This window comes from Calliphora vicina, chromosome 3, assembly GCF_958450345.1.
Source record: "Calliphora vicina chromosome 3, idCalVici1.1, whole genome shotgun sequence".
In the NCBI taxonomy this organism is placed as follows: Eukaryota; Metazoa; Arthropoda; class Insecta; order Diptera; family Calliphoridae; genus Calliphora; species Calliphora vicina.
Window position 1 is genome coordinate 32,684,482 of NC_088782.1, and position 27,841 is coordinate 32,712,322.

General features: G+C 30.3%; 1 protein-coding gene across 1 annotated transcript in view; it reads right to left on the reverse strand.

Annotated features, from left to right (window-relative positions):
• trh (trachealess) overlaps positions 1-24,165 on the reverse strand; it is a 131,881-nt gene extending 107,716 nt beyond the window's left edge. The window contains exon 1 of the mRNA XM_065505149.1: positions 23,779-24,165. Within this exon, the coding sequence (XP_065361221.1) occupies positions 23,779-24,104 (326 nt within the window). The 5' untranslated portion in view covers positions 24,105-24,165. The remainder of the gene's footprint in view (positions 1-23,778) is intronic.
• Between the last annotated feature and the right edge of the window lie 3,676 nt (positions 24,166-27,841).

Genomic DNA, 27,841 nt, shown 5'->3' on the forward strand with positions numbered 1-27,841 from the left:
CCCATACTCTGTTTAACTAGCTAGTCGCTAATTAACGCCTCATTTACATACAGTGGTAACTTATGACTTTCAATTAATAAAGCAAAACGACTAGTAAGTAATTTTATGCATCAATAATCTTTTGCTTTAACAGAAAAGTGTTAATAAAAATAATTAAGAGTAGAGTAAACAGAAGAAAAAAACAGTAACTACAGATTGTCAACACTTAATAAATTTTAAAATTGTATTTAATGTTTAGTTGTTTTTTTTCATTTTCATATAAATAAAAAAAAGTTTTAAAAATAAAACAAGAGACACTAATAAAAACTCAAGAAGAAGAAATAATTGCTGCACGCTGCTGCATTATGTATGCGAATCAGGAATTTGTACTTTTGCACTTTAAGTATGTGTCATGCACTGTACAAAAAAACATTCATACAAAAGAAGAAAAATAAATATAAAAACAACTACAAACAGCAACAACAAAATGCTAAAATGCCTTAAAGCAATATTTGACACAATGTATTGAGTGAGTTTGAAGTGGCATGCAACTAAGTTTGCTGTTGCCTACATACTACTCGTACAATTCTAGTAAAATGCTAAGAAAAATACATGAAAAAAAAGACAGTCAGTCAATAATTTCCGCAATAAGTATTTGTTAAACGGAAAAAATGATTACAAACGGTTAGAGAATTAAATATTGAACTTTAACAAGGAACAATAGTTATTACTTGCACTTGTAACTTGTATTGTAATTTACTTATAAAAGGGGAAGGAATACAAATATTTTAAAAACATAAAGAAATTATAAAATGCTTGCTAAAAATCTGAATATCTTGTGATTTGTAGTTTGGGTTTTCGTTTACCTTCCCTATATTTCAATATTGTCAGCTATCGATATTATTTTTGTTGGCTTGTTCTTGGTTGGAGGACAAGTTCTTAAGTGCGTTTTGCCCTGGGTTGTGTGAACATTAAACCTGCTTCATCAATATTTTTTATGGGTTTTAAAGAACAGAGCTTTTGTCTTCAATGAAAATAAAAATAATATATTTTCTCTTAATAGAGCGGTAGCTTTTTTGCCACTTAATAATTATGTTAAAATAATTTATGCGACAATTTTTCTTCATTTAAATAATCTTCACTACAGAATAAAATGTATAACATTTTAGTCCTTTCGTTTGCCAACATTTTAAAAAGTCAAATTTAAACATTTGTTAAATAAGATTTTCTACTATTATTTGATGTTATCTACATTTTAATATTCCGTCGAAATTTACCCGAATTCTGAAAAAAAAAAATAATTTTTGTCCTAATACGAAACCGAAATCCTGTCTGAATTCATATTGAGCTACAGCAATATAGACAAAAAAAAAATAGAGGGAAATAAATATGTAACTTCTAAACCCATAGTCCGATTTGAATGAAATTTTACATGTGCAAAGAAGAAGTGTTGTCGAATTTTGTGTTGCTTTTAATTTTGACCTCATGGGCCCACCAGGGGTGCGGCCAGGGGTCCCAAAGTAGGACACCCCAACCTCGGGTGTCGATTCTATTTCTTAGACTGTGTTCCGATTTCAAAAAAATTACATCCATAGAATCTCCTCAACCTATCAATTATATTTTATAACATAGCACAGTGGGGCAGAATCAAAATTTTTTGGAAATAAATCTGGCATTTCTAAACGGCTGGTCCGATCAGGATAAAATTTGACGTTTGCGTAGCCAAGGAGTATTCGAGTTTAAGATATTAAAATGGGCCATATAAATGATCCAAATTTTTAGTTTCCTATCCGATTTCAAAGATTTTTATATTTTTGGAAAGCGCTCGGCTAGGTCTTCAAAAACTTGCGTGTGTTATTTATCTCTTATACTTTTCGAGTTATAGGCATTTCAAAATTGAAATTTTAAAATTTTGCCATACCTTGGTCCGCTTTTTTTGAAATTATGGGTCGTGCTTTTAGACCAAATGGACTTGAATTTTTTTATTAGTTAGACAACTAAATTACGAATAACATACAAAAGATATCAGAGCAACATCAATTATGGATCCAAAAATAAACGGGTTTTAATTTAAATATTCAGAAAATAGTTGATTTTTGCTTTTTTTTGGTCGAAAAGGTGACTTAACTCTTTTTTAATTAAAAAAAAACTTTTTTAAAGAACATATACAAATTTTATGTTTTTCTGAAAGATATCTTTACGGAGAACATTTTGATATAAACAACATGTCCCATTCTTAGAATATGTCGCCCCTACGCCCTTCGGAATTTGACCTATTTTTTTTTTTATCAAAAATTCAACTTTGGGCCAAATATTCTAAAATCAGAAAACAAAAAGCTGCTTTGGAAACCTTGATGTGTTCTCTATTTATCGCCAAAGTAAATGTGGACCCTATAGGCAAAATTGTAAAAAATACCATTTTTGGGATTTTCGCTCCAAATTTTAGGAATTGCAGGATTGCCTTTGACCTTTTGACAAGTTTTTTTACACCTTGTTATTTAGAATGACAAACATAAAAAACGTTAAAAACATTGAGTTTCGTTAATAAATAAAGATTTTATTACATATTACATATTCATTGAGTTTCTAAAACTAAAATTTATATCAAAATTTTAATAGGATTGCAAATATTAGGAACAATTTGATCCACATTTATTCCGAGCTATATTGTTTTGTGTAGATAAGTTAATTTTTGGTCTTACAAAAAAAATGTCAAGTCAATATCTCAATTATATTCAAAACTATGCCACTTTAAAATTAAGTCTATCAAAAATATTGCACAATTCTCATACTAAAAAATTTGTATAAATTTTCTTAATGTGACTGAGTCAGAACCAATGACTTGTGTTGAATAAAATATTAAGAAAATTTATAAAAAAATTTTAGTATGAAAAAGTGCAATATTTTTGATAGAAATGCCAGATTTATTTCCAAAAAATTTCGATTCTGCCCCACTGCGCATAGGAGATATTTGGATTTGAAAATTAAATTTTTAACATTTGAACCCACCCTACTCTAGTTTTTTGATAACAGCGGCTCCAAATATTTCTTGATTTTCTCCATTTTTCTTTGATTGGACTAACAACAAGTGTGTTTGTCTAACAAAGAAAGAATTGTTTAAAAATTGTGACTGACTTCAAAGTTATATAAGGAGTGAGATCGAAAAATTCTTAACACACGTTTTTCATTACATTTTTTAACCCAAGTATTATTTGAATTTTTTTTTGATCAAGTTACCTTTGAAAAACATGTCAGTTATTATGTGTAATGTCAATTATATTAATTTTTTTGTTAATCTGATTAAAATGAGTGACCAGAAAAAAGTGCGTACTGAAATTATTAAATATTTTCAACAAAACCCAACTTGGTCTTACAAAAAGTTGGCCAAGCATACAAAGGTCTGCCGTCAAACTGTTTCCAATGTTATTAAACAGTACCGGGAGAACTTGTCAGTTGATAGAAAACCTGGTTCAGGTAGAAGGAATGGTCCACATGATGTTTCTAAAGCCAAAAAAATAGAACGCATTTTCAAAAGAGCTCCCAACACATCCGGTAGGAAAGCAGCCCGGTTAGCTCAGTGCTCGGACTATTTGGTACGAAAAGTTAAAGCTAATGCAGGTTTAAAAACATACAAGGCTCAAAAAGTTCCTGACAGGAACGCTACTAAAAATTTAGAGGCCAAAAACAGAGCACGGAAATTGAAGTCAAGTTTTATAAAAAAATATTCTTGCTGCATAATGGATGACGAAACGTATGTTCTGGCAGATTTTTCGCAACTTCCAGGTCAAAAATTTTATGTTGCTGATGCTCGAGGGAATGTTGAAGAAAAGTTTAGGACCCAAAAGCAGACAAAATTTCCCAGAAAGTTCTTGGTATGGCAAGCAATATGCAGTTGCGGCAAAAGAAGCCACTCATTTGTTACAACGGGCTCTATAAATACCGAAATTTACATCAAGGAATGTTTACAAAAAAGGCTGCTTCCATTCATAAGACTTCATAATGTGTCCACTTATTTTTGGCCTGACTTGGCATCCTATCACTATGGCAAACAAGCCCTTGAGTGGTACAAGAACAATAATGTGGTATTTGTACCAAGAGAGGCAAATCCTCCAAACTGCCCGGAGCTAAGGCCAGTGGAGAGATATTGGGCTCTTGTTAAAAGAGAATTGAAGAGTACAAAAAAGGTGTCCAAAAGTGTGGTAGATTTTAAACGGAGATGGACTACATGTTCGAGCAAAGTGACAGAAAGCACTATAAAAACGTTAATGGAAGGGTTTCCGAAAAAGGTTCAAAATTTCATCACTAGTGATTAAAACTATAAAAATAATTTTTTTTGTAAATTGTAATAATAATTTCAATCAAATAAAAAAAAAATTAAAGCTGTAAGTTTAGTGGTTTCTTTTTTATAAACATATATGTATGTTAAGAATTTTTCGATCTCACTCCTTACATTTGAATTTAAAAATTAAAAAAAAGCTTTTGGAAAAAAGTACTTTTTTTCTTTTTAAGTTATCTCAAAAAATGTTTAAGAAGCTGTATAAGAGATTTATACTTTTTAAAAATCTAACTTTACATTAAATATTTTAAATGAAAATAAATTTGAAAATTGTTGATACCGAGGGGACCAGGTTCATCCAAAAAACGCCTATTTTTTATGTAAATTCAACTATAGGTCAAAAATTCTCAAATCGCATAGTCACTATCAAAATATAGTAAAACATTTTAGATGGCCTAATATGCTCTTAATTATTTTGTAAAGGGTTCCGATAACCCCGCCCATGGTGTGGATATTATAGCCAAAAAATCCCATTTTTGGGGATTTTTCAAAACATTTGTGAATTGCGGGATTTCTGATTAAAAATTTCAAAATTCGTTTTACTGTAAATTACATTAAAAAATATTCATAAATAAAAAATTGAATTCAATTTGTATCTTTGCAAAAACTCTATAAAAACATTTTTGGTCATATTTTTCAGAAAAGTATTCCATGAATTTTTTAATTATCAAAAGTTTTATATACTTTTGAAAAATAAACAAAATCCCCTATACGTGTCCACCTTATGTTTTTTACGTGACAAATTAATTAGGGAAAACTTAACAATTCGCGCTGCAGCGGTATCATATCCTTTTGGAGTAGATATTAGAGTAGAGTTAGAGTAGAGTTAGAGTAGAGTTAGAGTAGAGTTAGAGTAGAGTTAGAGTAGAGTTAGAGTAGAGTTAGAGTAGAGTTAGAGTAGAGTTAGAGTAGAGTTAGAGTAGAGTTAGAGTAGAGTTAGAGTAGAGTTAGAGTAGAGTTAGAGTAGAGTTAGAGTAGAGTTAGAGTAGAGTTAGAGTAGAGTTAGAGTAGAGTTAGAGTAGAGTTAGAGTAGAGTTAGAGTAGAGTTAGAGTAGAGTTAGAGTAGAGTTAGAGTAGAGTTAGAGTAGAGTTAGAGTAGAGTTAGAGTAGAGTTAGAGTAGAGTTAGAGTAGAGTTAGAGTAGAGTTAGAGTAGAGTTAGAGTAGAGTTAGAGTAGAGTTAGAGTAGAGTTAGAGTAGAGTTAGAGTAGAGTTAGAGTAGAGTTAGAGTTAGAGTAGAGTTAGAGTAGAGTTAGAGTAGAGTTAGAGTAGAGTTAGAGTAGAGTTAGAGTAGAGTTAGAGTAGAGTTAGAGTTAGAGTAGAGTTAGAGTAGAGTTAGAGTAGAGTTAGAGTAGAGTTAGAGTAGAGTTAGAGTAGAGTTAGAGTAGAGTTAGAGTAGAGTTAGAGTAGAGTTAGAGTTAGAGTAGAGTTAGAGTAGAGTTAGAGTAGAGTTAGAGTAGAGTTAGAGTAGAGTTAGAGTAGAGTTAGAGTTAGAGTAGAGTTAGAGTAGAGTTAGAGTAGAGTTAGAGTAGAGTTAGAGTAGAGTTAGAGTAGAGTTAGAGTAGAGTTAGAGTAGAGTTAGAGTAGAGTTAGAGTAGAGTTAGAGTAGAGTTAGAGTAGAGTTAGAGTAGAGTTAGAGTAGAGTTAGAGTAGAGTTAGAGTAGAGTTAGAGTAGAGTTAGAGTAGAGTTAGAGTAGAGTTAGAGTAGAGTTAGAGTAGAGTTAGAGTAGAGTTAGAGTAGAGTTAGAGTAGAGTTAGAGTAGAGTTAGAGTAGAGTTAGAGTAGAGTTAGAGTAGAGTTAGAGTAGAGTTAGAGTAGAGTTAGAGTAGAGTTAGAGTTAGAGTAGAGTTAGAGTAGAGTTAGAGTAGAGTTAGAGTAGAGCTAGAGTAGAGTTAGAGTAGAGTTAGAGTAGAGTTAGAGTATAGTTACGAAAATGACACATTTATTATTAACAGTACTTTCTAGAGCCATGGTAGGCGTTCATATTGTTGAGGTTACGATGATTTTCGTCAAACAACCCGAATGTGAACAAAAGAGCGTAATAGAGCGTAAAAATACACACAATTCATTCAGTTTCTTGATGTTGTTGTGGATATTTTATTTTTTACCCAAAAGAGCACACAAATGAAATGCCTCTTTTTGCGTACCACTGTTCTAGAGTAATAATTGTTTATATACCCAACTGTTTTGTGATATGAATTATATCATTTTAAACTCATATCCAAAATTACTTTTTTAATGAATATCTATTAGTTATGTGGGAAATTTAAGACGAGGATCTGCAGTGCGTGATCTTAAATAAGGTGTTCGATCTTTGTTGGGCCTTTTTTATAATTTACTAATTACCCGTTAGTCGTTTAGTTTGAAATTTCGGCGATTCAATGAGCGACTAATTAACAAAGATACTAGGGAATATTATATTGACAGTAAAGCTGTCTTTAAATCACTTTCCATGGAGATGAGTGTGTATCGGCTTGATGATGGGGAGATTGATCAATTGAACAGCATGACACATTTTTTAACTGTTGGTTTGGCATTAATTCAATAGGGACATGTAGTCGATTGCGAATCATGTGGTTAAACTGTCATCGCTGACTGTCATCGCTTTTCAGCAATGGTGAGGTTACTGCGTTTTTAACTGAGCTAACAGAATCCTATGATGGGACACTGTATATTTGGAGTGCATGACTGGATATTGAATCTCTATTTAAATGATTAATATATTTTACAATGGAACTTGTCTAAATCGGTTCTATTTAACCTAAATTGTAATTATATCAATGTAATATTTCACATCCTTCTGCTTTAGGTTTCGACCTAAAAAATGTGTGTTCGTTCAAATACTAACATTTTTATTTTCAATTATTTCAAGAAAAAATGTTATGTTGTTTAGAGTATACGCAATTCGTCGGGACCGATCATAACACTCCTTTAAATTCTCCATTGCACTTGCGCCAGTGCGTAAGTGGTCTAACCACTTTAAAGATGTTCCCATAATTTCTAATTCATCCAGATGCCACAGAAACAAAAGTAGGTGGAGTAAATATTTAAAGCGGCAGCTTTGTTCTTAAAACAACATAAACCAAGATAACTTCGTCATTTTACATGCCGCAAATACATGAACAACATGTAAAATTAACATAATTTAATTGAAAGATTTTTTTTTCCACAACTCATGCCAACTTACAACTAAAGTTGCAGCAAATTATGAAATATGAAAAAGAAAAACCAAACTAAACCGGTAAGATTAGAAATTGTAGTCACAGATTGTTCATTTAATTTAAAATGACCCATACAATTCATTTAATGTTCGAGTAATTTTATTTTTTAAATTACAAAATTACTTGATACTCTTGCGTACTTGCACTCCTTCTTCTAAATAAAAAACGAGTATGAATTGATTGGTTTAAATTATAATAGAATAATTTTGAACATTAAGATAGTAAAAAAAAACTCTGAAGTGTAACAAGTTCAAATGCTAAGTAAATGTTGCCGACCAAAGTTATCAAGATTTCAAAATAATGGCTCCTTTTAAAGTTGATGCTAATGGTGCTGGTAATGCGGCTGATCTATTCTAACATTTTGTGGTCTATATATTATGAGAAATACTTGAAATAAATGTAGAGCAAAGATTTTTTTACAATTGTCCAAACGTGCCCAGTGAGATTAAAGAAAATGTAATTTAACCCATTTCAAAAAATCTAAAATTTAATTTTTTTTAAAAAATTATGTTTTTAAATATTAATAACACTTTTGTTTATTGTCTCTTTTCAGCACAGAATCCACATAAATCTGGAAAGTAAACTTCAGTAACAGTAAGTACATTTTAATTGCCATTTTATTTAATTTTGACTCTCTCTTACCATAATGGGTTAAAACCTATTGCAAAATTATATTCTTTTACGTAAAAGAATTATTTTAAGACTGTAACTAAAATTGCACAAATATTGATGAATCAAACCACCACCAACCAATTCCAGTCGTTTGTTTTTTTTTTCTTCTTTCTTTCATAAATTTTTTCCCATTTCAATTGTTTTTTTATATGTAGTTTTAATTCAAGATTATCCTTATCATTTTAGCCAGCTGTAATTTTACAATAAAGCGCAGAGGAGAAAAAGAAACAATAAAAAACTACAATATTAAAGAAAAGCTTTAGTCAAAACCATAATTTCTACAATTTATTTACGTACGTGATTGGTTAAAGTGAAGTTTTTTTCTTGAAAGTTTTTTATTTTGTGTTGAAGTTCAGTTTATTTTTCTTTTTTTTAAAGTTGGTTTTATATGAAATCGCCATTTCTCAAAATAACAAAAAAACAATTTTCATTTCTTTACTCATACAAAAAATATCTTTAAAAAAGAATAAATAAAAAAACCCAACTATACAATAACATAAACAGAAAATGAAATAAAATGCAAGAAATTATGATAATGATGATGTTTTAATACATTTGTTTTTATATACGAGTATTGTTGTACTTTGTATCCATTGGTTTACTCTGTTTGCTGCAACATCATCAGTCTAACTGAGTGACCGATCGACCGAACGGTGATGGTGTGTAGATTTTTATTTTATTTCGTTTTTAGAAAAGAAGACTTTTTGAAGTTTCATTATTTCCATACATATTGTATGATGTGCGTTTTGATGTTTTCTCAAAAATATACAGTCTTAGAAAAAAGTCTTCGTACCTTTAATTTTATTGCAAAATGAAATACATGTACATTGGTATTCTAATACAAATATGATTCAATAGGCCACTTAGGCTTAAAATCGGCCATGTCCTGGGATACCTCTCCTGTGTTCTTAAATTCTTTAAACAGGCCCAATACTTTTCCACAGGCCGAAGTTCTGGACAGTCGGGTAGATTTGCCTCCCGTGGTCCAAAATTGTTGTTTGAATACCACTCAAGGGCCTTTTTTTCATAGTATCATGATGCCAAATCGGGCCAGAAATATGAAGGCACTCTGATTGTCACAAGTGATTGGCTTCTTTTGCCACAACTACAAATTGCTTGTCACATAAGAAACTTCTTGGGGAATATTGTTTGTTTTTTTTATCCAGTATTGTTCTTGAATAAAAAAATCTTGACCCGAAAGTTGTGTAAAGTCGGCCAGTATATAAGATTCATCACCCATCACACAACAGGCGTATTTTTTTTATAAAATTTTACCTCAATTTTTTCACTTGTTCTTTTGCTTCTAAGTTATTTAAGGCATTATGATCTGGAACTTTCTGAACTTTATACGACTTCAAGCCAGCATTAGCTTTGTCTCTGCGCACAGTTGTTTGACTTCTTTTGCCTTACCAATATCTGTTAGAACTTTTTTTCTTCCCGGTCCAGGTTTTCTTTCAATGCTCAAGTCACACTGTTTCAAAAGCAATTAATCAGTATTAGGATGAACTTTCAGATCTTTTGCTATATTTTTTAATGTCCATATTGGATTTTTTTTGAAAAGATATGAATCTTTTATTTTTTAAGTACTTTTTTTCGCTGTACATTTTGACCGAAATAACAGTTGTAAATTAATGATTTGGAAAAGATAATATCTGAATAATTTTTTTTTAAATATAACGTGATTAAAACAATAATAATTTGTTGGACCAATGATAAGTTTTTGGTGACATATTTTGTATAAGTTTTTTTCGGATCACAAATCAATTTGTTTATCTATTTTTGACCTGTATCTCAATTATAAAGTCATGTACACAGCCAAATGTTTTGTTCACCAATTTGTTTCGAATACCCTGCACCATGAGTGGAAAGGATAGCGGAGTCAATATAGCCCCCAAATAACTATCATATATGATTAATACATCAATATATCCGCTATAGTCCAACTTAGGTTGTTATAAAATCGAGAAAATCTACCCACAAATGTTTGAGATATAAGCGAAAAACTAGCGACTACCTCGATTTCCCCCCCTATTTTTCACCAACAATTTTTCACAAGTATTTTTCACAAATTTTTTTTTTTAATTTTTATTTTTTCGACCAATTTTGTTTTACCATTTTTTTAATATTTTTAATATGTAAGATTCGTGAAAAGAACGTTTTTTGGGTAAATAAAAATTATGGTTTTTAACGATATTTAAAAAATCTTATATTGGACATTTTACTATATTTAAAAATTTAATGATATATTTGAAAATTTTACAATTGGGGGATTCAAACGGTCATAATGACCTAACATATTATGATAGTTTAAATAAATTGTTATTGTGCTTCAAACTAAACTAGTTCAAAACAATCTTATTAATTTAGAACTTTTTTGTTTGAAACACAAAAAAAAATTTTAAATTATCATAATATTTTGAGACATTATGACAATATGACCTAATAGCAGACCCTTTGAATCCGCCCAATATTTGTAAAATTTACTATATTTTATTTTTTTTTCGTTATTTTGAAATCTCAGGATATTTGAAAATTTTACGATATTTAAAAATTTACAATTGCTCAATTGATGTTGTATGTAGCGTTGTATCGTTGTATGTCGTAATTTTTTTTATTAATGATTTGTTTTTGTTTCGAATAATTTGTTTGAAAAATATTTATGACATACAATGCTACAACACTACGACATCAATTGTGAATTGGGCGAATATATTGAAATTTTACGATAATTGAGTATTAATGAAGATATTTGAAAATTTTAGAATATTTCGAAATTTTACGACAATTGATAAAAATTGTATAAAATTAAAATATTTAAAAAAACATTACAATATTTTTTAAAAATAAATGTATTTGATTATTCGACAACTTTTTATTCATTCTAATAAAAACATATTTTTCCTATATTCCGATAATTTTTAGTCGAATGACAAGATTGCCATGGTGCAATCATGCAAATTATGTGAAATACTTAAACAAAATAAGTGTCACTTTCCCAGAAAAAAATATAACCATAACATGTTTTTATACCCTACACCACCATAGTGGGGAGGGTATTATGCGTTTGTGCTGATGTGTGTAACGCCCAAAAATATTGGTCTAACACACACCTTAAAGTATACCGATCGACTTAGAATCACTTTCTGAGATTAAACGATGTCCGTCCGTCTGGCTGGCTAGTTGGCTGGTTGGCTGGCTGGCTGTCCATGTAAACCTTGTGCGCAGAGTACCGGTCGCAATTTTGAAGATATTTCGATAAAATTTGGTACATATAATTTTTTCGGCCCAAGGACGAAGCCTATTGAAACTGTCTGAAATCGGTCCATTATTTCACCTAGCCCCCATACAAAGTCCCCTCGAAATTGGACTTTATCGGTCATAAATGTCTAATTTATATATGTATCTACACAAGTTTCGCTCCAAATAAGTTTTATATATACAAAATTCATGTCACCAAATATTGTTACAATCGGTCCATAATTAGTCATAGCTCCCATATAGACCCGCTTCCGAAAATCACTTTTACGTGCATAAATCGCTTAAAAATGTTGGTATACACACAAAATTCAACATAGTTAAATTTAATATAGACATAAATCACACGACCTAATTTCATGATGATCGGTCCATAATTGGTCATAGCTCCCATATAAGGCCCTCTTCCGAAAATCACTCAGAAATATAAATTATTGAAATTTTAAAAGAAAAATATTTTTACTCATTTACTTGGTGTAGGGTATTTAATGGTCGGGCTTGACCGGCCATACTTTCTTACTTGTTTTGATTAAAAAAATGTTTGCAAGACCCCTTTCACACTAGGCAATTTAGTTGCTCAAGTCTCATGTCCAACAACAAAACAGCATTCAAAATTTTCTTCCCCTTAACCCGAAATTTCCTCTAGCATCTACAAACAAAAGATACTTGCGCAACTAAATTGCATAGTGTGAAAATGGTCTAATAGACGAAATAAATTTTATAAGTAGCTGACTTTATCAAACTTCATTTTTTGCAGAAACCAATTTAGACTTTTTGTATCACTCACAATTATATTCGAATGTGCTGAATCTTCTGGATATCGTAATGGATCCATTTTTTAACGCGTTCAAAAGATACGCCTTCTATTGTAAATCCCGCATTTCATTTTGTTTTCTAAAAAAAAGGTTTCTAAAGGAACTTTTTTTGCCAAAAAATATCAAAAAACCGACTTTTTTAATTTATTTTAAATTCACATTACTTTTAACTCATTAAAGATATTTTTTATGAAAACTTATTAATTTGTTGTTGATGACATAAAAATGTATTAAAAAAGCGGGAAAGTCTTGGATGCAATTTAGTTGCGCAAGTCTCTTGTCCAACAACAAAATAGCATGTAAAATTTTCTTCTCCTTAACCCGACATTACCTCTGGCATCTACAAACACAAGAGACTTGCACAACTAAATTGCCTAGTGTGAAAGGGGTCTTAGGCAGGTAAAAAAAAAAAATAATTTCAATTTTCAAATGCGATTATCTCGTAAACTATAAGAGTAAATATAATATAAGGAGATTTTTTGTAAATCTCTTCTAATATATTTTATATACATATATTAAATCGTTCAAATCTGATTGAGCAAAAAAAAAATTGGTATTGCTTTAAATTTTTCATATACCCTGGTACCTCACTTTATATTTCTTAATCCAACTTTTTGAATCAAATCGGAAAAATATTAAAAATAATATAATATAATATAAGTATATATTTATAAAAAAAAATCTTTAACAGCGCTACTATTTGAATTATAACTTAATATATATGTTAGAATATATAATGAATCCACAAGTTCAATAAATTTATGGGCAAACGCTTAAAGCCCCCCAAAAATTTGCGTTGAAAATATTACCAGCAAATCAGTAAAACACTTTATTGACCAAAAGAAGCAGCCGTATGTTGTAAGTTATAATTTATTTATAGTTTATGGTGTTAAAGCTGTTCAACACCACATCATATTATTTTATGCCAGACCAATTCAACCAATTCAACCAATCAAGACACTTAAGCAAGTGTTGCAATAATTTCATAGATGCAACTCGTTTCATAGAAAGGGGAACCTTAACAATCATATTCTAAGTTGTGCTGGACAAGCAAACAGCTCTCCAACCCATCAATGGACAATTTATGAATTATATTATTCGCGCCATAATTCTATTGTGGGAATTTATGTTTAACTTAACAGAAATTTTTTAAGCAGCCAGCGAGCGAACGAGCCAGCCAGCAGACCAAGCAGTCGGACGGCCATCATCATCATCCATCATGATTTCGGTGGATTTGTATGGTTTTGTGGTAGTTCTTTTACTTCACTTCATTTCACTTTAACCATAATATGGCTGTCTGTCTGACTGTAGTGGTTGGTTGGTTGGTTTACTTGCACTGGTCTGAGCGGCGCGGCTTAGTTCCTTTTGATGCTGATTTCACTTTAAGATATTTGCAAATAACCACAAATTATAAATTGTAAGCCGTTTCTTAGCCATTCCTAAGGAGTCTTGGAACATTCTTGGAAATATTATTTATTCTATTACAAGTGTAATAGACAATAACTTTGTTGCGTTTGTTTTTAAATTAATTGAAATTCAATTTTAAATTAACATTTTGTGCCACATTTCTAATTATATGTGTTGTCTAATTGTTACGATAGAGGAATAGTAATCAAATAAATTTTGTTAAATATAAATGAAAGCAAGTAAGAGTGATATATTCGGCTATAACGAATCTTGTATATCCGTCATCAGTATGTAGTTTTGGCATTCTATGGGGACTTGAATCACTTATGGTCCGAACTGTACAGAATTTGATAGAGTGACAATTATGGACCGATCCTCACAAAAATTGGTAGAAAGATTTGGGTTCATATTAAAGTTTTATTATAGGACAATTTTGAAAGTTCCAGTCATTTTCTGAGGGGGGCTATGTAAGGGGACTAGGGACGAATGTAGCCCGATTTTCGCCATTCTTTACAGTATAATTTCAGAGTACTTAGAACTAATTTGTGCAAAATTTTATCAGGATTGCCGCATAATCAACTTATTTATGACTGCGCCAAAAACATTCCGGTGGAAATTTGGACCGATATTGGCAATTTTCAATACCAAAAAAAACCACATCAACCATATTTGGCCCTATCGTGTTTTCAACAGAAAGACAGACGGACGGGCATAACTAATGTTGGTCTGCGACAAATAGTTTGATGTGTTACAAACGGAATGACAAAATCAATATACACCCCCATCATTATTGGTGGTGGGCATAAAAACCCAGTGAACATAATTGTTATATTTAATTTATAAATTTGACAATTTGATCTTCCATTGAATGGATAGTTTAATAAATATTTTAAACTAGTTGATCGCCCCGGCTTCGCCCGGTAGCGTTTACTAATGTTAGTTCTTCAACAGCACACCAGCCTGTTCTTATTTATTTGCAAATAAAATATCTAAATTTGTACTGCATACTTTAGGGAGCTTTTTTATTACAGTTGACTGGAATCACAAAAAAAAAGAATTTCCGAGTTTTATGCGGAATTTTTGACTTTTTTTCTTTAAAAACCATCTCTTGAAAATTTCGAATCGAATAAAAAAAATCAGCCAAATCGCTCCAGCCGTTCTCACGTCATGACATTACATACATGGACCATTTTATTTTTATATATATAGATAATTACTTCGTTTTACTTTGTTCAAAAAATTGCCTTACAAATGTTTGCTGGGTTATTTATATTTAGAACAAAAAATTCACTTTTTTTGTAACTTAATTTTCGTTTCCAAGCTCATAGTTATTTTAATCTAACGCGTTTCTACTCGTATTTGAGTGTTTAACAGAACGTGACTGTATAATTTCAAATTGTTGCTGTTGTGTTTATTTTCTAATTGAGTTATTAAATAATAATTAATTATAGAAAACAATTTGCCATATAATTACTACTATACATACAATGTATGCATTTTTTCTTCTTCTAAGCATTCATTCATTTATTTATTTATTAATTTTGTGTATATGATTTTAATTGAAAAGCTCTTTAGAATGTTGTACGTGCTCGTGTAGAAGTCAGTGATTATCGAATTATCAAAAAGTTATTAAAATTTCTGAAATCTAGTCAGTGTCTAGTATTTAGCCAAATGTCTTTAATAGGAAATGAACTAATAATTGTTCGATTTTTATAGAATGTAAGCGGATTTTGTATTAAGCTATTAAACATGGAGATGTTTTAAACAAAATTAATCATTATAGAGTCAAATGACTAATAAAATGTTGGATTAATTTGGGACGCATAAAAAATATTAACTATGTGGTTTAAATGCTTTACTTAACGTACTTAAACATTAATTATACCCTAGTTATATCCCCCATCAAAAAAGATGAGAGGTGTATTGATTTTGTTATTCCGTTTGTAGCACATCAAAATATTTGTTAGTATATATGTTCTGGGTCCTCATAAGATTCTTAGACGATCTAGCTATCTCCGTCAGTCTGTCTGACGATATGGCTCAAACGAAAGGACCTAGCTGGCTGAAATTCACAATCCAGAAATACTCTCTGTTAATAAGGTATGTTTGATGTTGAAAATGGGAAATATCGGTGCATGATTTCACCTAGCCCCATAAATTTTTTTTACTTTATCAGCCCAATTATGAATAAAAAATTCCCCTGGAGTTTTTTCAGATTGAATTTGAATAGGAACAAGTAAGAGAGCTATATTCGGCTGTGCCGAATTTTATATACCCTTCACCAAAATATACTTTAAAATAAAAATTTTAAATATTTTTAGGTAAACAAAATTTAATTTTTTTTCCAGTTGTTTTTTCGAAATTGCTTTTTAAAATTTTTGTTTAATTTTTTTTTAATTTTAAAAAATTATTTTTTTTAGTTTTGATTTTTTTTTTAATATTTAGAGAAAAAAAAATTTTGAGGAAAAAAAAATTCGGGTTAAAAAATATTTTTTCCGATTTTGACCCATTGTAGGTCCAACTTACTATGGTCTTATATAGGTCTTTGAAATATCTATCATTAGATATCCATATTGTCTATATTAATGATTTAGTAATCCAGATATGGGTCAAAAATAGGTCAAAAATCGAGGTTGTCCTGGTTTTTTCCTTATATCTCAGCCATTTGTGGACCGATTTTCTCGATTTTAAATAGCAACCGAGCCGGAAGAATTCCGGAGATTTTGATGTATCAATCATGTTTGTAAGTTATTTAGGGGATTTGGAAAGTTGATTTCAACACACAGTCGGACAGACGGACATGGTTATATCGACTCCGCTATCTATAACGATCCAGAATATATATACTTTATGGGGTCGCAAATGAAAAATGTAGAAATTACAAACGGAATGACAAACTTAAAGGAAAAAAAACTAACCGGGAATTTTTATTCATAATTGGGCTGTACATATACAATATATTTATCGAAAGATTATTTAGTTTAGTTAATATTTAATACTTTTTTGTTTGCAAAAATATCAATATTTCCCCTTGTAAATGTATCTTCAAGTTTCAGAGCCGAAGCGCCACGGTTAACATTGTTCGATTTGACTCAAATTTTCTGAGTTCGACTGTTTTATGTATTTGGCTGTAAAATTTATGTTAGCTCGATTATTAAATTGTATTACCCGCTATCTAAGTGAAGCTTTAAATGAATTAAACATTTTAAGAAATTCCACTCAATAAATCTAGTTTTACAAACTACCCACCACTACATGTTACTACGAATCGTTACACTGTAACATAAAAATGAGAGATTTTATTACTTATGATGAGGATGATTGAACAGCAGCAGGAGCTGCCTTAAAAACACCATCTTTCATTTATATATTTTATATTTTTTTTTCATTGCCAGCCATCCTTAAATTCATACTTTACGAATTACAAGCTTTCAAATCCCATTCCATCCACCACAACATGATGGTGGCTGTGGACGATTCTCTTTTCATTTCATATATATTTTTACGTATTTTAAAGGCTTCTTGACATCACCGCCGTGTTCGCCATCATCATCTTCATCATCTGTGGCATCGTGGTCATCATCATCATCATTTTGCTTTTACAATCAGTGTCTATCAGAATTTTTCAATTATATCGAAATAGCGTTATCCGTAGTTGCATCGCGTCAGAACGCATAATTACTATAATCACCTGAGTTATTACCTCAACAACGTGTATAAACGAAATGTGTGTTGCAGTCGTCGAGAGTCAGATACAACATAAATATTTTTGTAGGTACGATGATTATGTTTTTGTGCAGCCAACCAACCAACCAACCAGGGATTCAAGGAACTAAATTTTCATCTACAATTCTTAAACATTATGCAGTGACTCTTCTTATTCGGTCAAAACAAGTGAAAAGTAACAACAACAACCATCAGTATTGAAGATTATTTCAAAATCATCTACAAAAGTAACAACAAACCACCTTAATGAACTTAATATATTTTCTCTCTCTTTCTCTCTGTTTCTTAAACTTATTTAATCATATTAAAATAATAAAAACAACAACTACAACGAAAATATTAAATTGAGCCAATATTGTGTTAAAGTTTATTATTATTGCTGTTGTACTTGTAGTTGTTGTTGTTATTGTTAAATATTAATGTTGTTGGCCAGTTGGTTGTTGTTTGCTAATTTCGCAACTAACTCAAAGAGTTTTTTCAAATATTTTTTTTCTTTTTCTGTTTTTAATTTTATGTTTTCAATTTAATCATGATTTTCTCTTTATAAAAATAAAAACTAAAAATTACAATTTACAGTTTATGAGATGTTGATCATGATGAAAAAATAAGCCAACAACAGTTAAATCGAACGGACAAACGATCGATCGATTATAACACTGCGTTTTGTCTGTTTTGTTTTTTCTTTTAATATTATGATATTTTTCTTTTATGCATTTCACATTTGTCGGTGAAAAATGGAAAATAATTTAATTTGTTAAAGTGTTAATAAAAGTTAAATTTTATGCGATTGTAAGTAAAAAATGGCGGCTAGTATGTTTAGTGATGTCACGACATACTTAAATTAATTTATAAAAGTGGTGTTTGCTTCCCAAATTTAGTTAATTAGTACTCTAAGCCAAAACTCATTAGTGAGTTCTGTATTTACATATTAATGATAAAATTCCAACTAGACTTCTGTATCTTCGAGATTGCTTTCTGTTTTCGTCGCAAAATTGTCCTTAAAATTGAAATACACAAGTTTTTGAGCTTGAGTGAGAAGTCTGTCTTTGACTTACAAATCTGCTTACAAATCGTAGCCGGGATTTTATTGCAAACAAAAAGCTATATCTTCTTCTTTAAGCGAGATAATTTAATCGAACCGATGTGTGTAGAATACCATAATTTGCTTAACTTTAAATCAAAAGGTCTTCCAATAGGGACTTCGGAACTGTGACAGTTGATAGCGGCCATATTGTGATAAAAATGAAGAAATTGTTTTATTAAATTGTGTATCCCTCTATCCTCCCTCCCATAAACTAGTTGCAACACAATGCTTTGCATGAGTAGGGGTCATCCCCTGAGTGCTGGTCCAAGAAAAAAAAATATTGTTTTATCGAAATGGGTGTCCTGTGCAGGCATCGTTCCTAGCGCTTCATCTCACATAGGGGTGATGTGAACCCTTAAAGCCAACAGAACCTATGTCATCAGTCAAATTCTGCCTGATTTATTTCGAATGCGCTCTACCCAGCGAAGCCGCGATGGACATTTGCACAACGTTACATTCCATACATAATGGCATTGAAAAACCTTTCAAACGAATACAAAATTTCACTGATATCTAACTCACATTTTTATACCCTACAGATGTGTGTACAGATGTGTGTAACGCCCAAAAATATTAGTCTAACACCCACCTTAAAGTATACCGATCGACTTAGAATCACTTTCTGAGTCGATTAAATTTGGTACATATTATTTTTTCGGCCCAAGGACCAAGATTATTGAAACTGGCTGAAATAGGTCCATTATTTCACCTAGCCCCCATACAAATGTCCTTCCGAAATTGGACATTATCGGTCATAAATGTTTAATTTATATATGTATCTCCACAAATTCTGCTCCTAATAAGTTTTATATATACAAAATTCATGTCACCAAATTTTGTTACGATCGGTCCATAATTAGTCATAGCTCCCATATATACCCGCTTCCGAAAATCATTTTAACGTGCATAAATCGCTTAAAAATGTTGGTATACACACAAAATTCACACAGTAAACTTTCATATAGACATAAATCACACGACCTAATTTCATGGTGATCGGTCCATAATTGGTCATAGCCCCCATATAAGGCCCACTTCCGAAAATACTCAAAAATATATATTATTGAAATTTTAAAAGAAAAATGTTTTTGCTCTTTTTTTAGTGTACTTTCTTACTTGTTTAATTTAAATTTAAAGATAAGTTGCAAGAAAAAACGATCTTATCCTAGCAAATTCAAATCAAAAACAATATTTTCAAAACTAAAATTATAAGGTTACTTAAGTTTGCCATTATGCAGATTTGAGCGACGTGTTTCATAAAACCATCTTTTTAAATTTTGTGCAATTTTAAACAACTGACTGTTTCTATTTGATCACAATAAATTCAGGAAAAGCTTTAGGAAATGTTTTTTCTAAATTGTATAAATTTGAATTCTAACAAGGAAGAGAGCTATATTCTGCTGTGCCGAATCTTATATACCCTTCACCAAATTATTCTTCATAAAAAAAATTTTAAATATTTTTAGGTAAACAAAATTTTTTTTTCCAAAGTATTTTTTTTTTATTAATTTAAAACTAATGCAAATTGAAGGAAAATGTTTGTACTGCATTAATTTTTTTGCTTTTATTATTAATCATTTACAAAATGAATTGAAAAATATTATCAAAAGTTTATTTGTGATAGATTTGAATTGAAGAAAAATTTAATCATTCAATAAATTTTACTCAGCTATTTTGTAATGGATTATAAAGGAAACTTGAAATTAATTATACAAATAATGAATTCAATATGTTTGAAGTACTAGGGTATTCAATCGATTAACCGTCAATCGGTTAACCGATTAATTTTGGTCGGTTAACTGTTCGAATAATTCAAAATTGCCTATTTTCAAATAACAAATAATCCGATTAATTTGTGTCGATTTACCGATTAATCGAATTTTTTTTTTGCACTTTAACATATTTTTTTTTTGTATTTATTTTTACGTTTTAATTCAATTGTCAAAGTAAAATTACACATTTTTCGGATGAGAACATGAGAATAGACGAAACTATAGAAACTACTGAAACGAGTCTTTTATCAGAACTTATCGAAATTATTAAAAGTATTCAAAATCTAAAAAATCCAAAAAGGACTCCATTGGTATAATGGAGAATTTTATATGCTTAAAAAACACTAAACAAGTAACAGATATATTGAATATTCTTTATCATACCTTACTCGATTTCTCCAACATCTACAATCTGCGAGAGAGTTTTTCCCAAGTCGAGTTTTATTAAAACTAAAGAACATTATTTATTTCTTGGTTAAATTGTTATGTTTTGTTTATTTTTTATATTTTTGTTCCTTTTTTTAATAAAATACTTTGCATTTTAAAATTTAAATAGAAATTATTCGGTTAATTGAATAATTTAAAATTAACCGATTAAATCTATACCCCGATTAATTATATGCTCGATTAACCGATTAAACCAAGAACCCGATTAATTGATTACCCTATGAAGTACTGAAGAATTAAGCATATTACTAATTCGCAATGACTTATTTAATGGATTGGTTAAGAGATACAATTTAATTTGATTTTGAATTGTTCGCTCCAAATAAGTTTTATATATACAAAATTCATGTCACCAAATTTTGTTACGATCGGTCCATAATTAGTCATAGCTCCCATATAGACCCGCTTCCGAAAATCACTCAAGAATATAAATTATTGTAATTTTAAAAGAAAAATATTTTTACTCATTTACTTGGTGTAGGGTATTATATGGTCGGGCTTGACCGACCATACTTTCTTACTTGTTTTTTTTTTATTTTTTGTTTGCAAATACAAAATTCTATAAATAACTCTACTAACAAAACAACTTATTTCCGGCCAAAAAATATAGTTTACTTTTGGGACATCGCGAACAAAAATAAGTACTTATTCTGCCGAAAAATAAGTAGTCAATCGTCAAATTCCCCTTATTTTTCGGCTTATTTGTAAGCACAGTTTTTGCTGGGTTGTAAAACGATCTAGCTATGTCCGTCCGTCTGTCTGCTGAAAACACGATATGGCCCAAACGAATGGAGTTGTTAGCTGGCTGAAATTTTTCACAAATACTCTCTGTTGGGCAATATTTCCCTAGTCCCAAAACAAGGTCCCCCTCAGAATATGATTTGAACATTCATAATTTGACATAAACAAATTGTATATGAACTTTTCTTTCTATCAACTTTTGTGAGGTTGCGTTCATAATTGACCTCTATATCAGAAAAATATTTTAATGACAATAAATAACACAGGTCAACAGCAAAAAAAGGCTTCACTAACCATTATATAGATTTGATGCATCATGGTACAGAAATGGTAAAATTTTTGAATTCTATGAATAACTTTTTTTTTAAAATTTTTTTTTCTAAAATTGTGAATTGTTTTTAGACGTGTTTCTCCACATAATTTATGATAACTCAAAAAGGGTTAGTCCGATATTATTGAATTAAACTTAGAAAAGAAATAGTAAAAAATATATTTTTAAGAGGAAATTGCTAATTTTGTGTTTAAAAAACTCATGAAAAACGAAAACGGCAGAAATTGTTCAGGTGATTATTTATTACTTTGCCGAAAAGCCGCATAAATGGATAATAATACTGCATTTGTCAATTTATCAAATTGAGAACAAAATCCACTTTTTGCTAAACAGCTAATTATTCTCAAATCTTTATCAAATAATGCTTTCATGTGTAAAATCCAGATTAAGAAATTTCCAAACAATTTTGCAGATTTGGCCTGTAAATTATTTGCCCTGGAGTTATATCGTTTTATCGATGTATGTTGTATAATTTGTTGGGTTTGTTTTCTTTTTTCAAAAATTTAGTTTGAAAAATATTTTGGCTCTACAACAATACAACGTAGGTTGTGAATTGAAGAAATATTTAAGCTATTTTAAAGAATAAAACTTAATTTTTTATTAATAACTCAGAAACTTCATAAAATGCCATGGAATAAAGTATGTGGCACGGTGAAGAGATTATTACATGTAAATATATTTCTTTCTGCTGTGTCCGTCTGCAATTTCTATCTTTGCCTCAATGCACGTCCTATTAACTTATCCGAATTGCAAAAAATTGTCATTCTATAGCTAAATATTTTGAGTATTTTATGCGTTGGGCCGAGCTAATACTTCAAATAATATTCAATTCAGAAAGTTTGGATTTACTAGGTAGTCAAGAGCATAAATCTAGTCAAATTCAGATAAATTAATTTCCCTATGTGGCCACACAAACAATAATTATTTTAGAGGTAAATCAATATTACATGATTTTTTGAAGGTTCCATTCATAGAAGCTTGTTTCCAGAAGCTTATAATGTTTGCTGGGCGACTCAATATTTCAAAAGAAGAATAATATTTAAATTAATTGAAATGATTTTCGTTTAAAGTAAAATATATAAACAATTAAAAAATATATGTTTCTCATAATATTGGATATTAATATGATAAACATATTTTTAAGCTTTTTTAATACATATTGTGCAATTGTCTGTCAGTATCACAAACCCTTCGAAAACATACAAATTTATACCAATCACTTGTCATTCGAAATCGTGCAAGTAGAAGTAAATCTGACAAAAAAAATTAATTTTAAATGTGTTTTTCGACTTAACTATGATTCCAATTTTGGCATGTCTTATTCCTCTATTATTTAATATAAATACTACAACTTTTCAGACATTATAGTAAAAACAATTATTCACAAATTCCAAAAACCTTTGCTTTACTAACTCAAAAATTGTTTTTAATCCTTTTTGAATTACGTATAATTAACACCGACGGCATGACAAAGTTTTCATAAACAGAAATTTTGAAAATTATGCTTATAGGACATGAGTATAACACAACAATCGCAAGTCCCAGGTGACAACGCCCCAAAAATCTATTTGGTGGAGGAGAGATAATAAGAAAACAAATCATAAACGTAAAAGGAAAAGAAAGGAAAACAAATAAAAAAACAGCAAAAGCCTTTGCAAACATTTAGGGGAATACGCGGACAAATTTGAATTATGAAGCATCAACCATCAGCCGAACAATAAAGAATAAAAAAGACGGTAAAAACACGTCATGTACATGATGAGATATTTATTTAATGGTCTCGTACTTAAACAAGTAGCTATGTACAGGAATCACAAATTTCTATTTACATGTAGAAGCCAGATACTTGCAACATAATTTAGGCGTGACTTAATTTTGGTGTTTCTAACACACGCACATAAATACTTTCAAAGCTAAATAGGTGGATGGATGGATGGATGGCTGGTTGTTTGAATAGATAGATAGAAAGATGGATGTACTACTACTGTGTTTACCTGTAATAGGGAAATCCTTGTGGAACATGTAAATCCATTGGCATACCCGAAGGATTCAAATGATGTGAGTGCGGGTGGTGGTGATGATGATGGTGGGACGAATGCGGATGTGTGTGGGCATGATGGTGGGTGTGATGGGCAGCAGCCGCTATTTGATGATGCGAATGATGGTGATGGTGTTGAGCAGCAACAGCAACATTTTGCACATGCGCTGCCGCAGCTGCTGCAGCAAATCCTGCATCCGCACCCGCTGTGGCGGCCATCGCATGATGACCTAAAACTGCAGCCCATGGTGAGGCAACAAAACCACTACCGTGGTGATCCATTTTATTAAATAATTATTTAACAATTTTATTGATTTAATTCTTTAGCACTTAAAGAGTAACACTTTTTTATTTTGAAAAATAACTTAAAAAAAACGAATTTGTTGAGCCTTTAGGCCATTTTGTTGTTTGAAAATTTATTTATTTAATATGAATTTATAACACATATTTTCTTTGCTTTATTTCCTTTATTTATTAAACACTACGTTTTGATTTCCTTTTGCTTTTTTAGGTTGTATTTGTTTTATTTATTTATTTTTTGCGATTTGTGCAGAAATTTTGCTTAAAACACCCGACGGGATTTTTGTTTCTTTTGTGACGCCAGGATATTTTTTGCCGTCTACGCAACCGTTTTTCACGAACGTTTTTATCATAAATTTTTATTTTGATTTTTCTGTTGTTTTTGTTGTTGTAGATTTTGTTATTCTTCTTCTTCTTTATCTATTATTTATCTCGTGTGAATAAAATCGTGTACTTCGTTTCTAGAACGTAAAAATATTGCTTGCAAATGTGTATGTGTAACACAACACACATACATTCTTACAAGTGTGTGTGAGTGTGTGTGTGTGTCTACCACGGATTATTGTTTGCACGTTTGTTTGTCGTTATCGTTGTTGTCGTCGTCGTCTTTGTTCCGCGTTCACCTCTGCACGGCATGAAAATTGGCGATAAACTATCGCCTCGCATCGGGAAACATGGTCACATTTAGTCATTCAACAGCAGCAATAGCACAACACATCATATACTAGCACTCCACATCACATCTCTGTTGGAAAAAAAAAACAACATAAACTGAAAAAATATATATAACAACAACAACAACGAAAACAGCAGCAGCAACAATGCAAACAATAACAACAACAACAATATCATCAACAGCAACATTAACAGCAGCCACAGAAAACAAAAGCAAAAAAGCAGGCACAATCTACCAACCAGGCCAACCAAACAGGCAGGCAGGCTGGCTGTTTGCCTGGCTGGTAGACAGGCAACAAAGCAAGGAAGACAAACGCAAAAAAAGCCAATAAATTTGTCTTTACCACTGTGGAGAAGCTTAAAATGTTGTTCCCTTATATTGTGGCTCTTCTCGATTTGATGCTACACTTTTAACATCATCACGTGTTGCATCTTCTTCAACATCTTCAACTTTATCATAATCATCTTCATCATTATCATCATCATCATCATCGTAGTTGTCATCATTACAATAATGTTCACAAACTTCGTCATCACCATCATAATCATTTTTATTATTGCACTATGGCTCAACTGTTATTTAAATGCATTTTTGGAGCAATGCTAGTTGGTTGACTTTCAAATAAGATTATTTATTTACATTTCACTCACTTTAACGAAAATCCGATATAACGTATAACCAAATGTTTAACATTAACGGATGTTTAAAAATTATTAACATTGACAATTATAATATAATCTAAGAACAATGTGTATTCCCTTGTTGTTTTGTTGATTTCTCGACCAGAGTATTAGGACAGGTCGATTTAAAAATCGCCCAAGTGACAAGGAAAATCCTACTCTAGGGATCAAAATAAGAAACTTTGCCCAAGGAACCTTACCTCTAAAATTAATTCTGATGTTCCTTATTAATTTTCAACGTTTTTACCCACCCTACTTCAGTTCTTTGATAACAGCGGATCATAATTAGTGTTTATACACCGGTTAACCGAAAAACCGGTTTTTCTTCGAAATCTCGGTTTTTTGCGAACCGGTTAATTTAAAATGTTGATTTTCGGTTAACCGGTTTATCCGGTTTTTATCACTCGGTTAACCGGGTTTTAAAATTTGGGACTAAAATTAATAAATCTCATGTTTTTGTGCATTTTCAATATTCATTGTATACACATTATTGGTCTGATTTAAAACCTAAACTGCTGATTAACAATACAATTAATATTATTATTGATTAATATTTGTAAGAATTACCATGATTCTAAATAGTAGAGGATGATGAGTTTACCTATTTCAGAATAAATTGAACATAATGAAACTATTAAAAATTAAAATTAAATTCCACATGATTCTATAAGTTTAGGCTAAAAAATCTCACTAATGATTTATTAAAAACTTAGTGATGATTTTAACAAACGTTAAATTGAAGTCGATGTACATACCTTTTTTCAATAAATTTGACTTCATTAGTGTGTTTCGTTCTTAAAATTTTAATTTATTAACGATTTTCAGAAATATTACAGGAGAGACAAAAACGTTCTAAAATCCATGATTTGAAATATTTTTGAATTCTGATAATGGAGTTTTATTAATTATTTGGCATGATTTATAATGACAAATAATCACAGCTAAGGAGAAGTGCGTTTTGATCTTATAGGTCTTAAACATTTTCTGTTTCATATCAGAAAGTCTAGGTGATAATAAATTTGAAAATTATCAACAAATATTTAAATTCATTAACATTTTTTGGTTGAAATTTAATGAATAAACAATAACACTGTACAACACCAAAAAAATTACTAGGTCCCTCCAATATATTGATAGAGGAGACAAAAAAAAGACACGGGTATCGGTGTTTTGAAAGTTTACATCTGAATTTCATTTGAGGGTTAAAGTTTCCTGTTTTAATGGTGTTTGTTGCTCTTTTTTAAAAGAAGGACAAAAAAACCCATGCCTTGTAGATTTAGAGGGTTAACATATTCAACAAAAATATTCTCCGTAACATTTTACATATCTTTGCTGAACACATTTTATACCTAAAATGTATGGATCATATGGTTTCTTATGAAGTTTAACAATAAGAATGTGCCAGAGTTGGGAAACTTTAACCCCCCCCCCCTCAAATGAAATTCAGATGTAAACTTTCAAAACGCCGATACACGTGTCATTTTTTTTGTCTCCTCTATCAAAATTTATTGTTCGGACCTTGTAATTTTGGAAAAATTTTGATTTTGTTGTATAGTGTAATTAAAACAAGTATTATATATTTAGTTACATATTTATACTCAATTCCATTTCACTGATATAATAATTTTGAATTTTTTACAAAATAAAATGGACTTAGCACTTTTGTATATTTATAGTTATTTAATATTAACCATTCCTGACTACTAAAAACTACAAATTTTAAAGCTGTATATACTTTATTGGACATTTTATGTTTTCTACACATATATGACGGTTAACCGGTTTTTTCGGTTGAAAAATTCAACCCCGTCCGTAGTATGGATATTATAGCCAAAAACCTAAGAAATCACATTTTTTTTGGGATTTTTCAAAACTTTTTTGGGAATTGCGGGATACCTGATAATAAATTTAAAAAATTTGTTTTTATTTTTCTATTAGAAATAGAAAAATCAACATAACTGTGAAATTTCATTAAAAATATTCATAACTAAAAATTTAATTTAAATTTTTTGTCATATTTTTCAAAAAAGTATTCCATGAATTTTTTAATTGCCAAAAGTTATACATGTTTTTGAAAATAGACAAGAACCCCTATCCATTGATATATAACATATATATCTTAAGTTTTTACGTGGCAAATTAATTAGGGAAAACTTAACAACTCGCAGAGAATGCTTTTGCAAAGATACAAATTTTTCCAATTGCAATTAAATTTATATTTATGAATATTTTTTAATGAAATTTTACAGTTATATAGATGTATCTATTAAAAATAAAAATAAATTTAGAAATTTGTAATCAGGAATCGGGAATCAATTCCCAAAAAAGCGATTTATGATTTAAGTTGGTAGTTTTCCTATCTC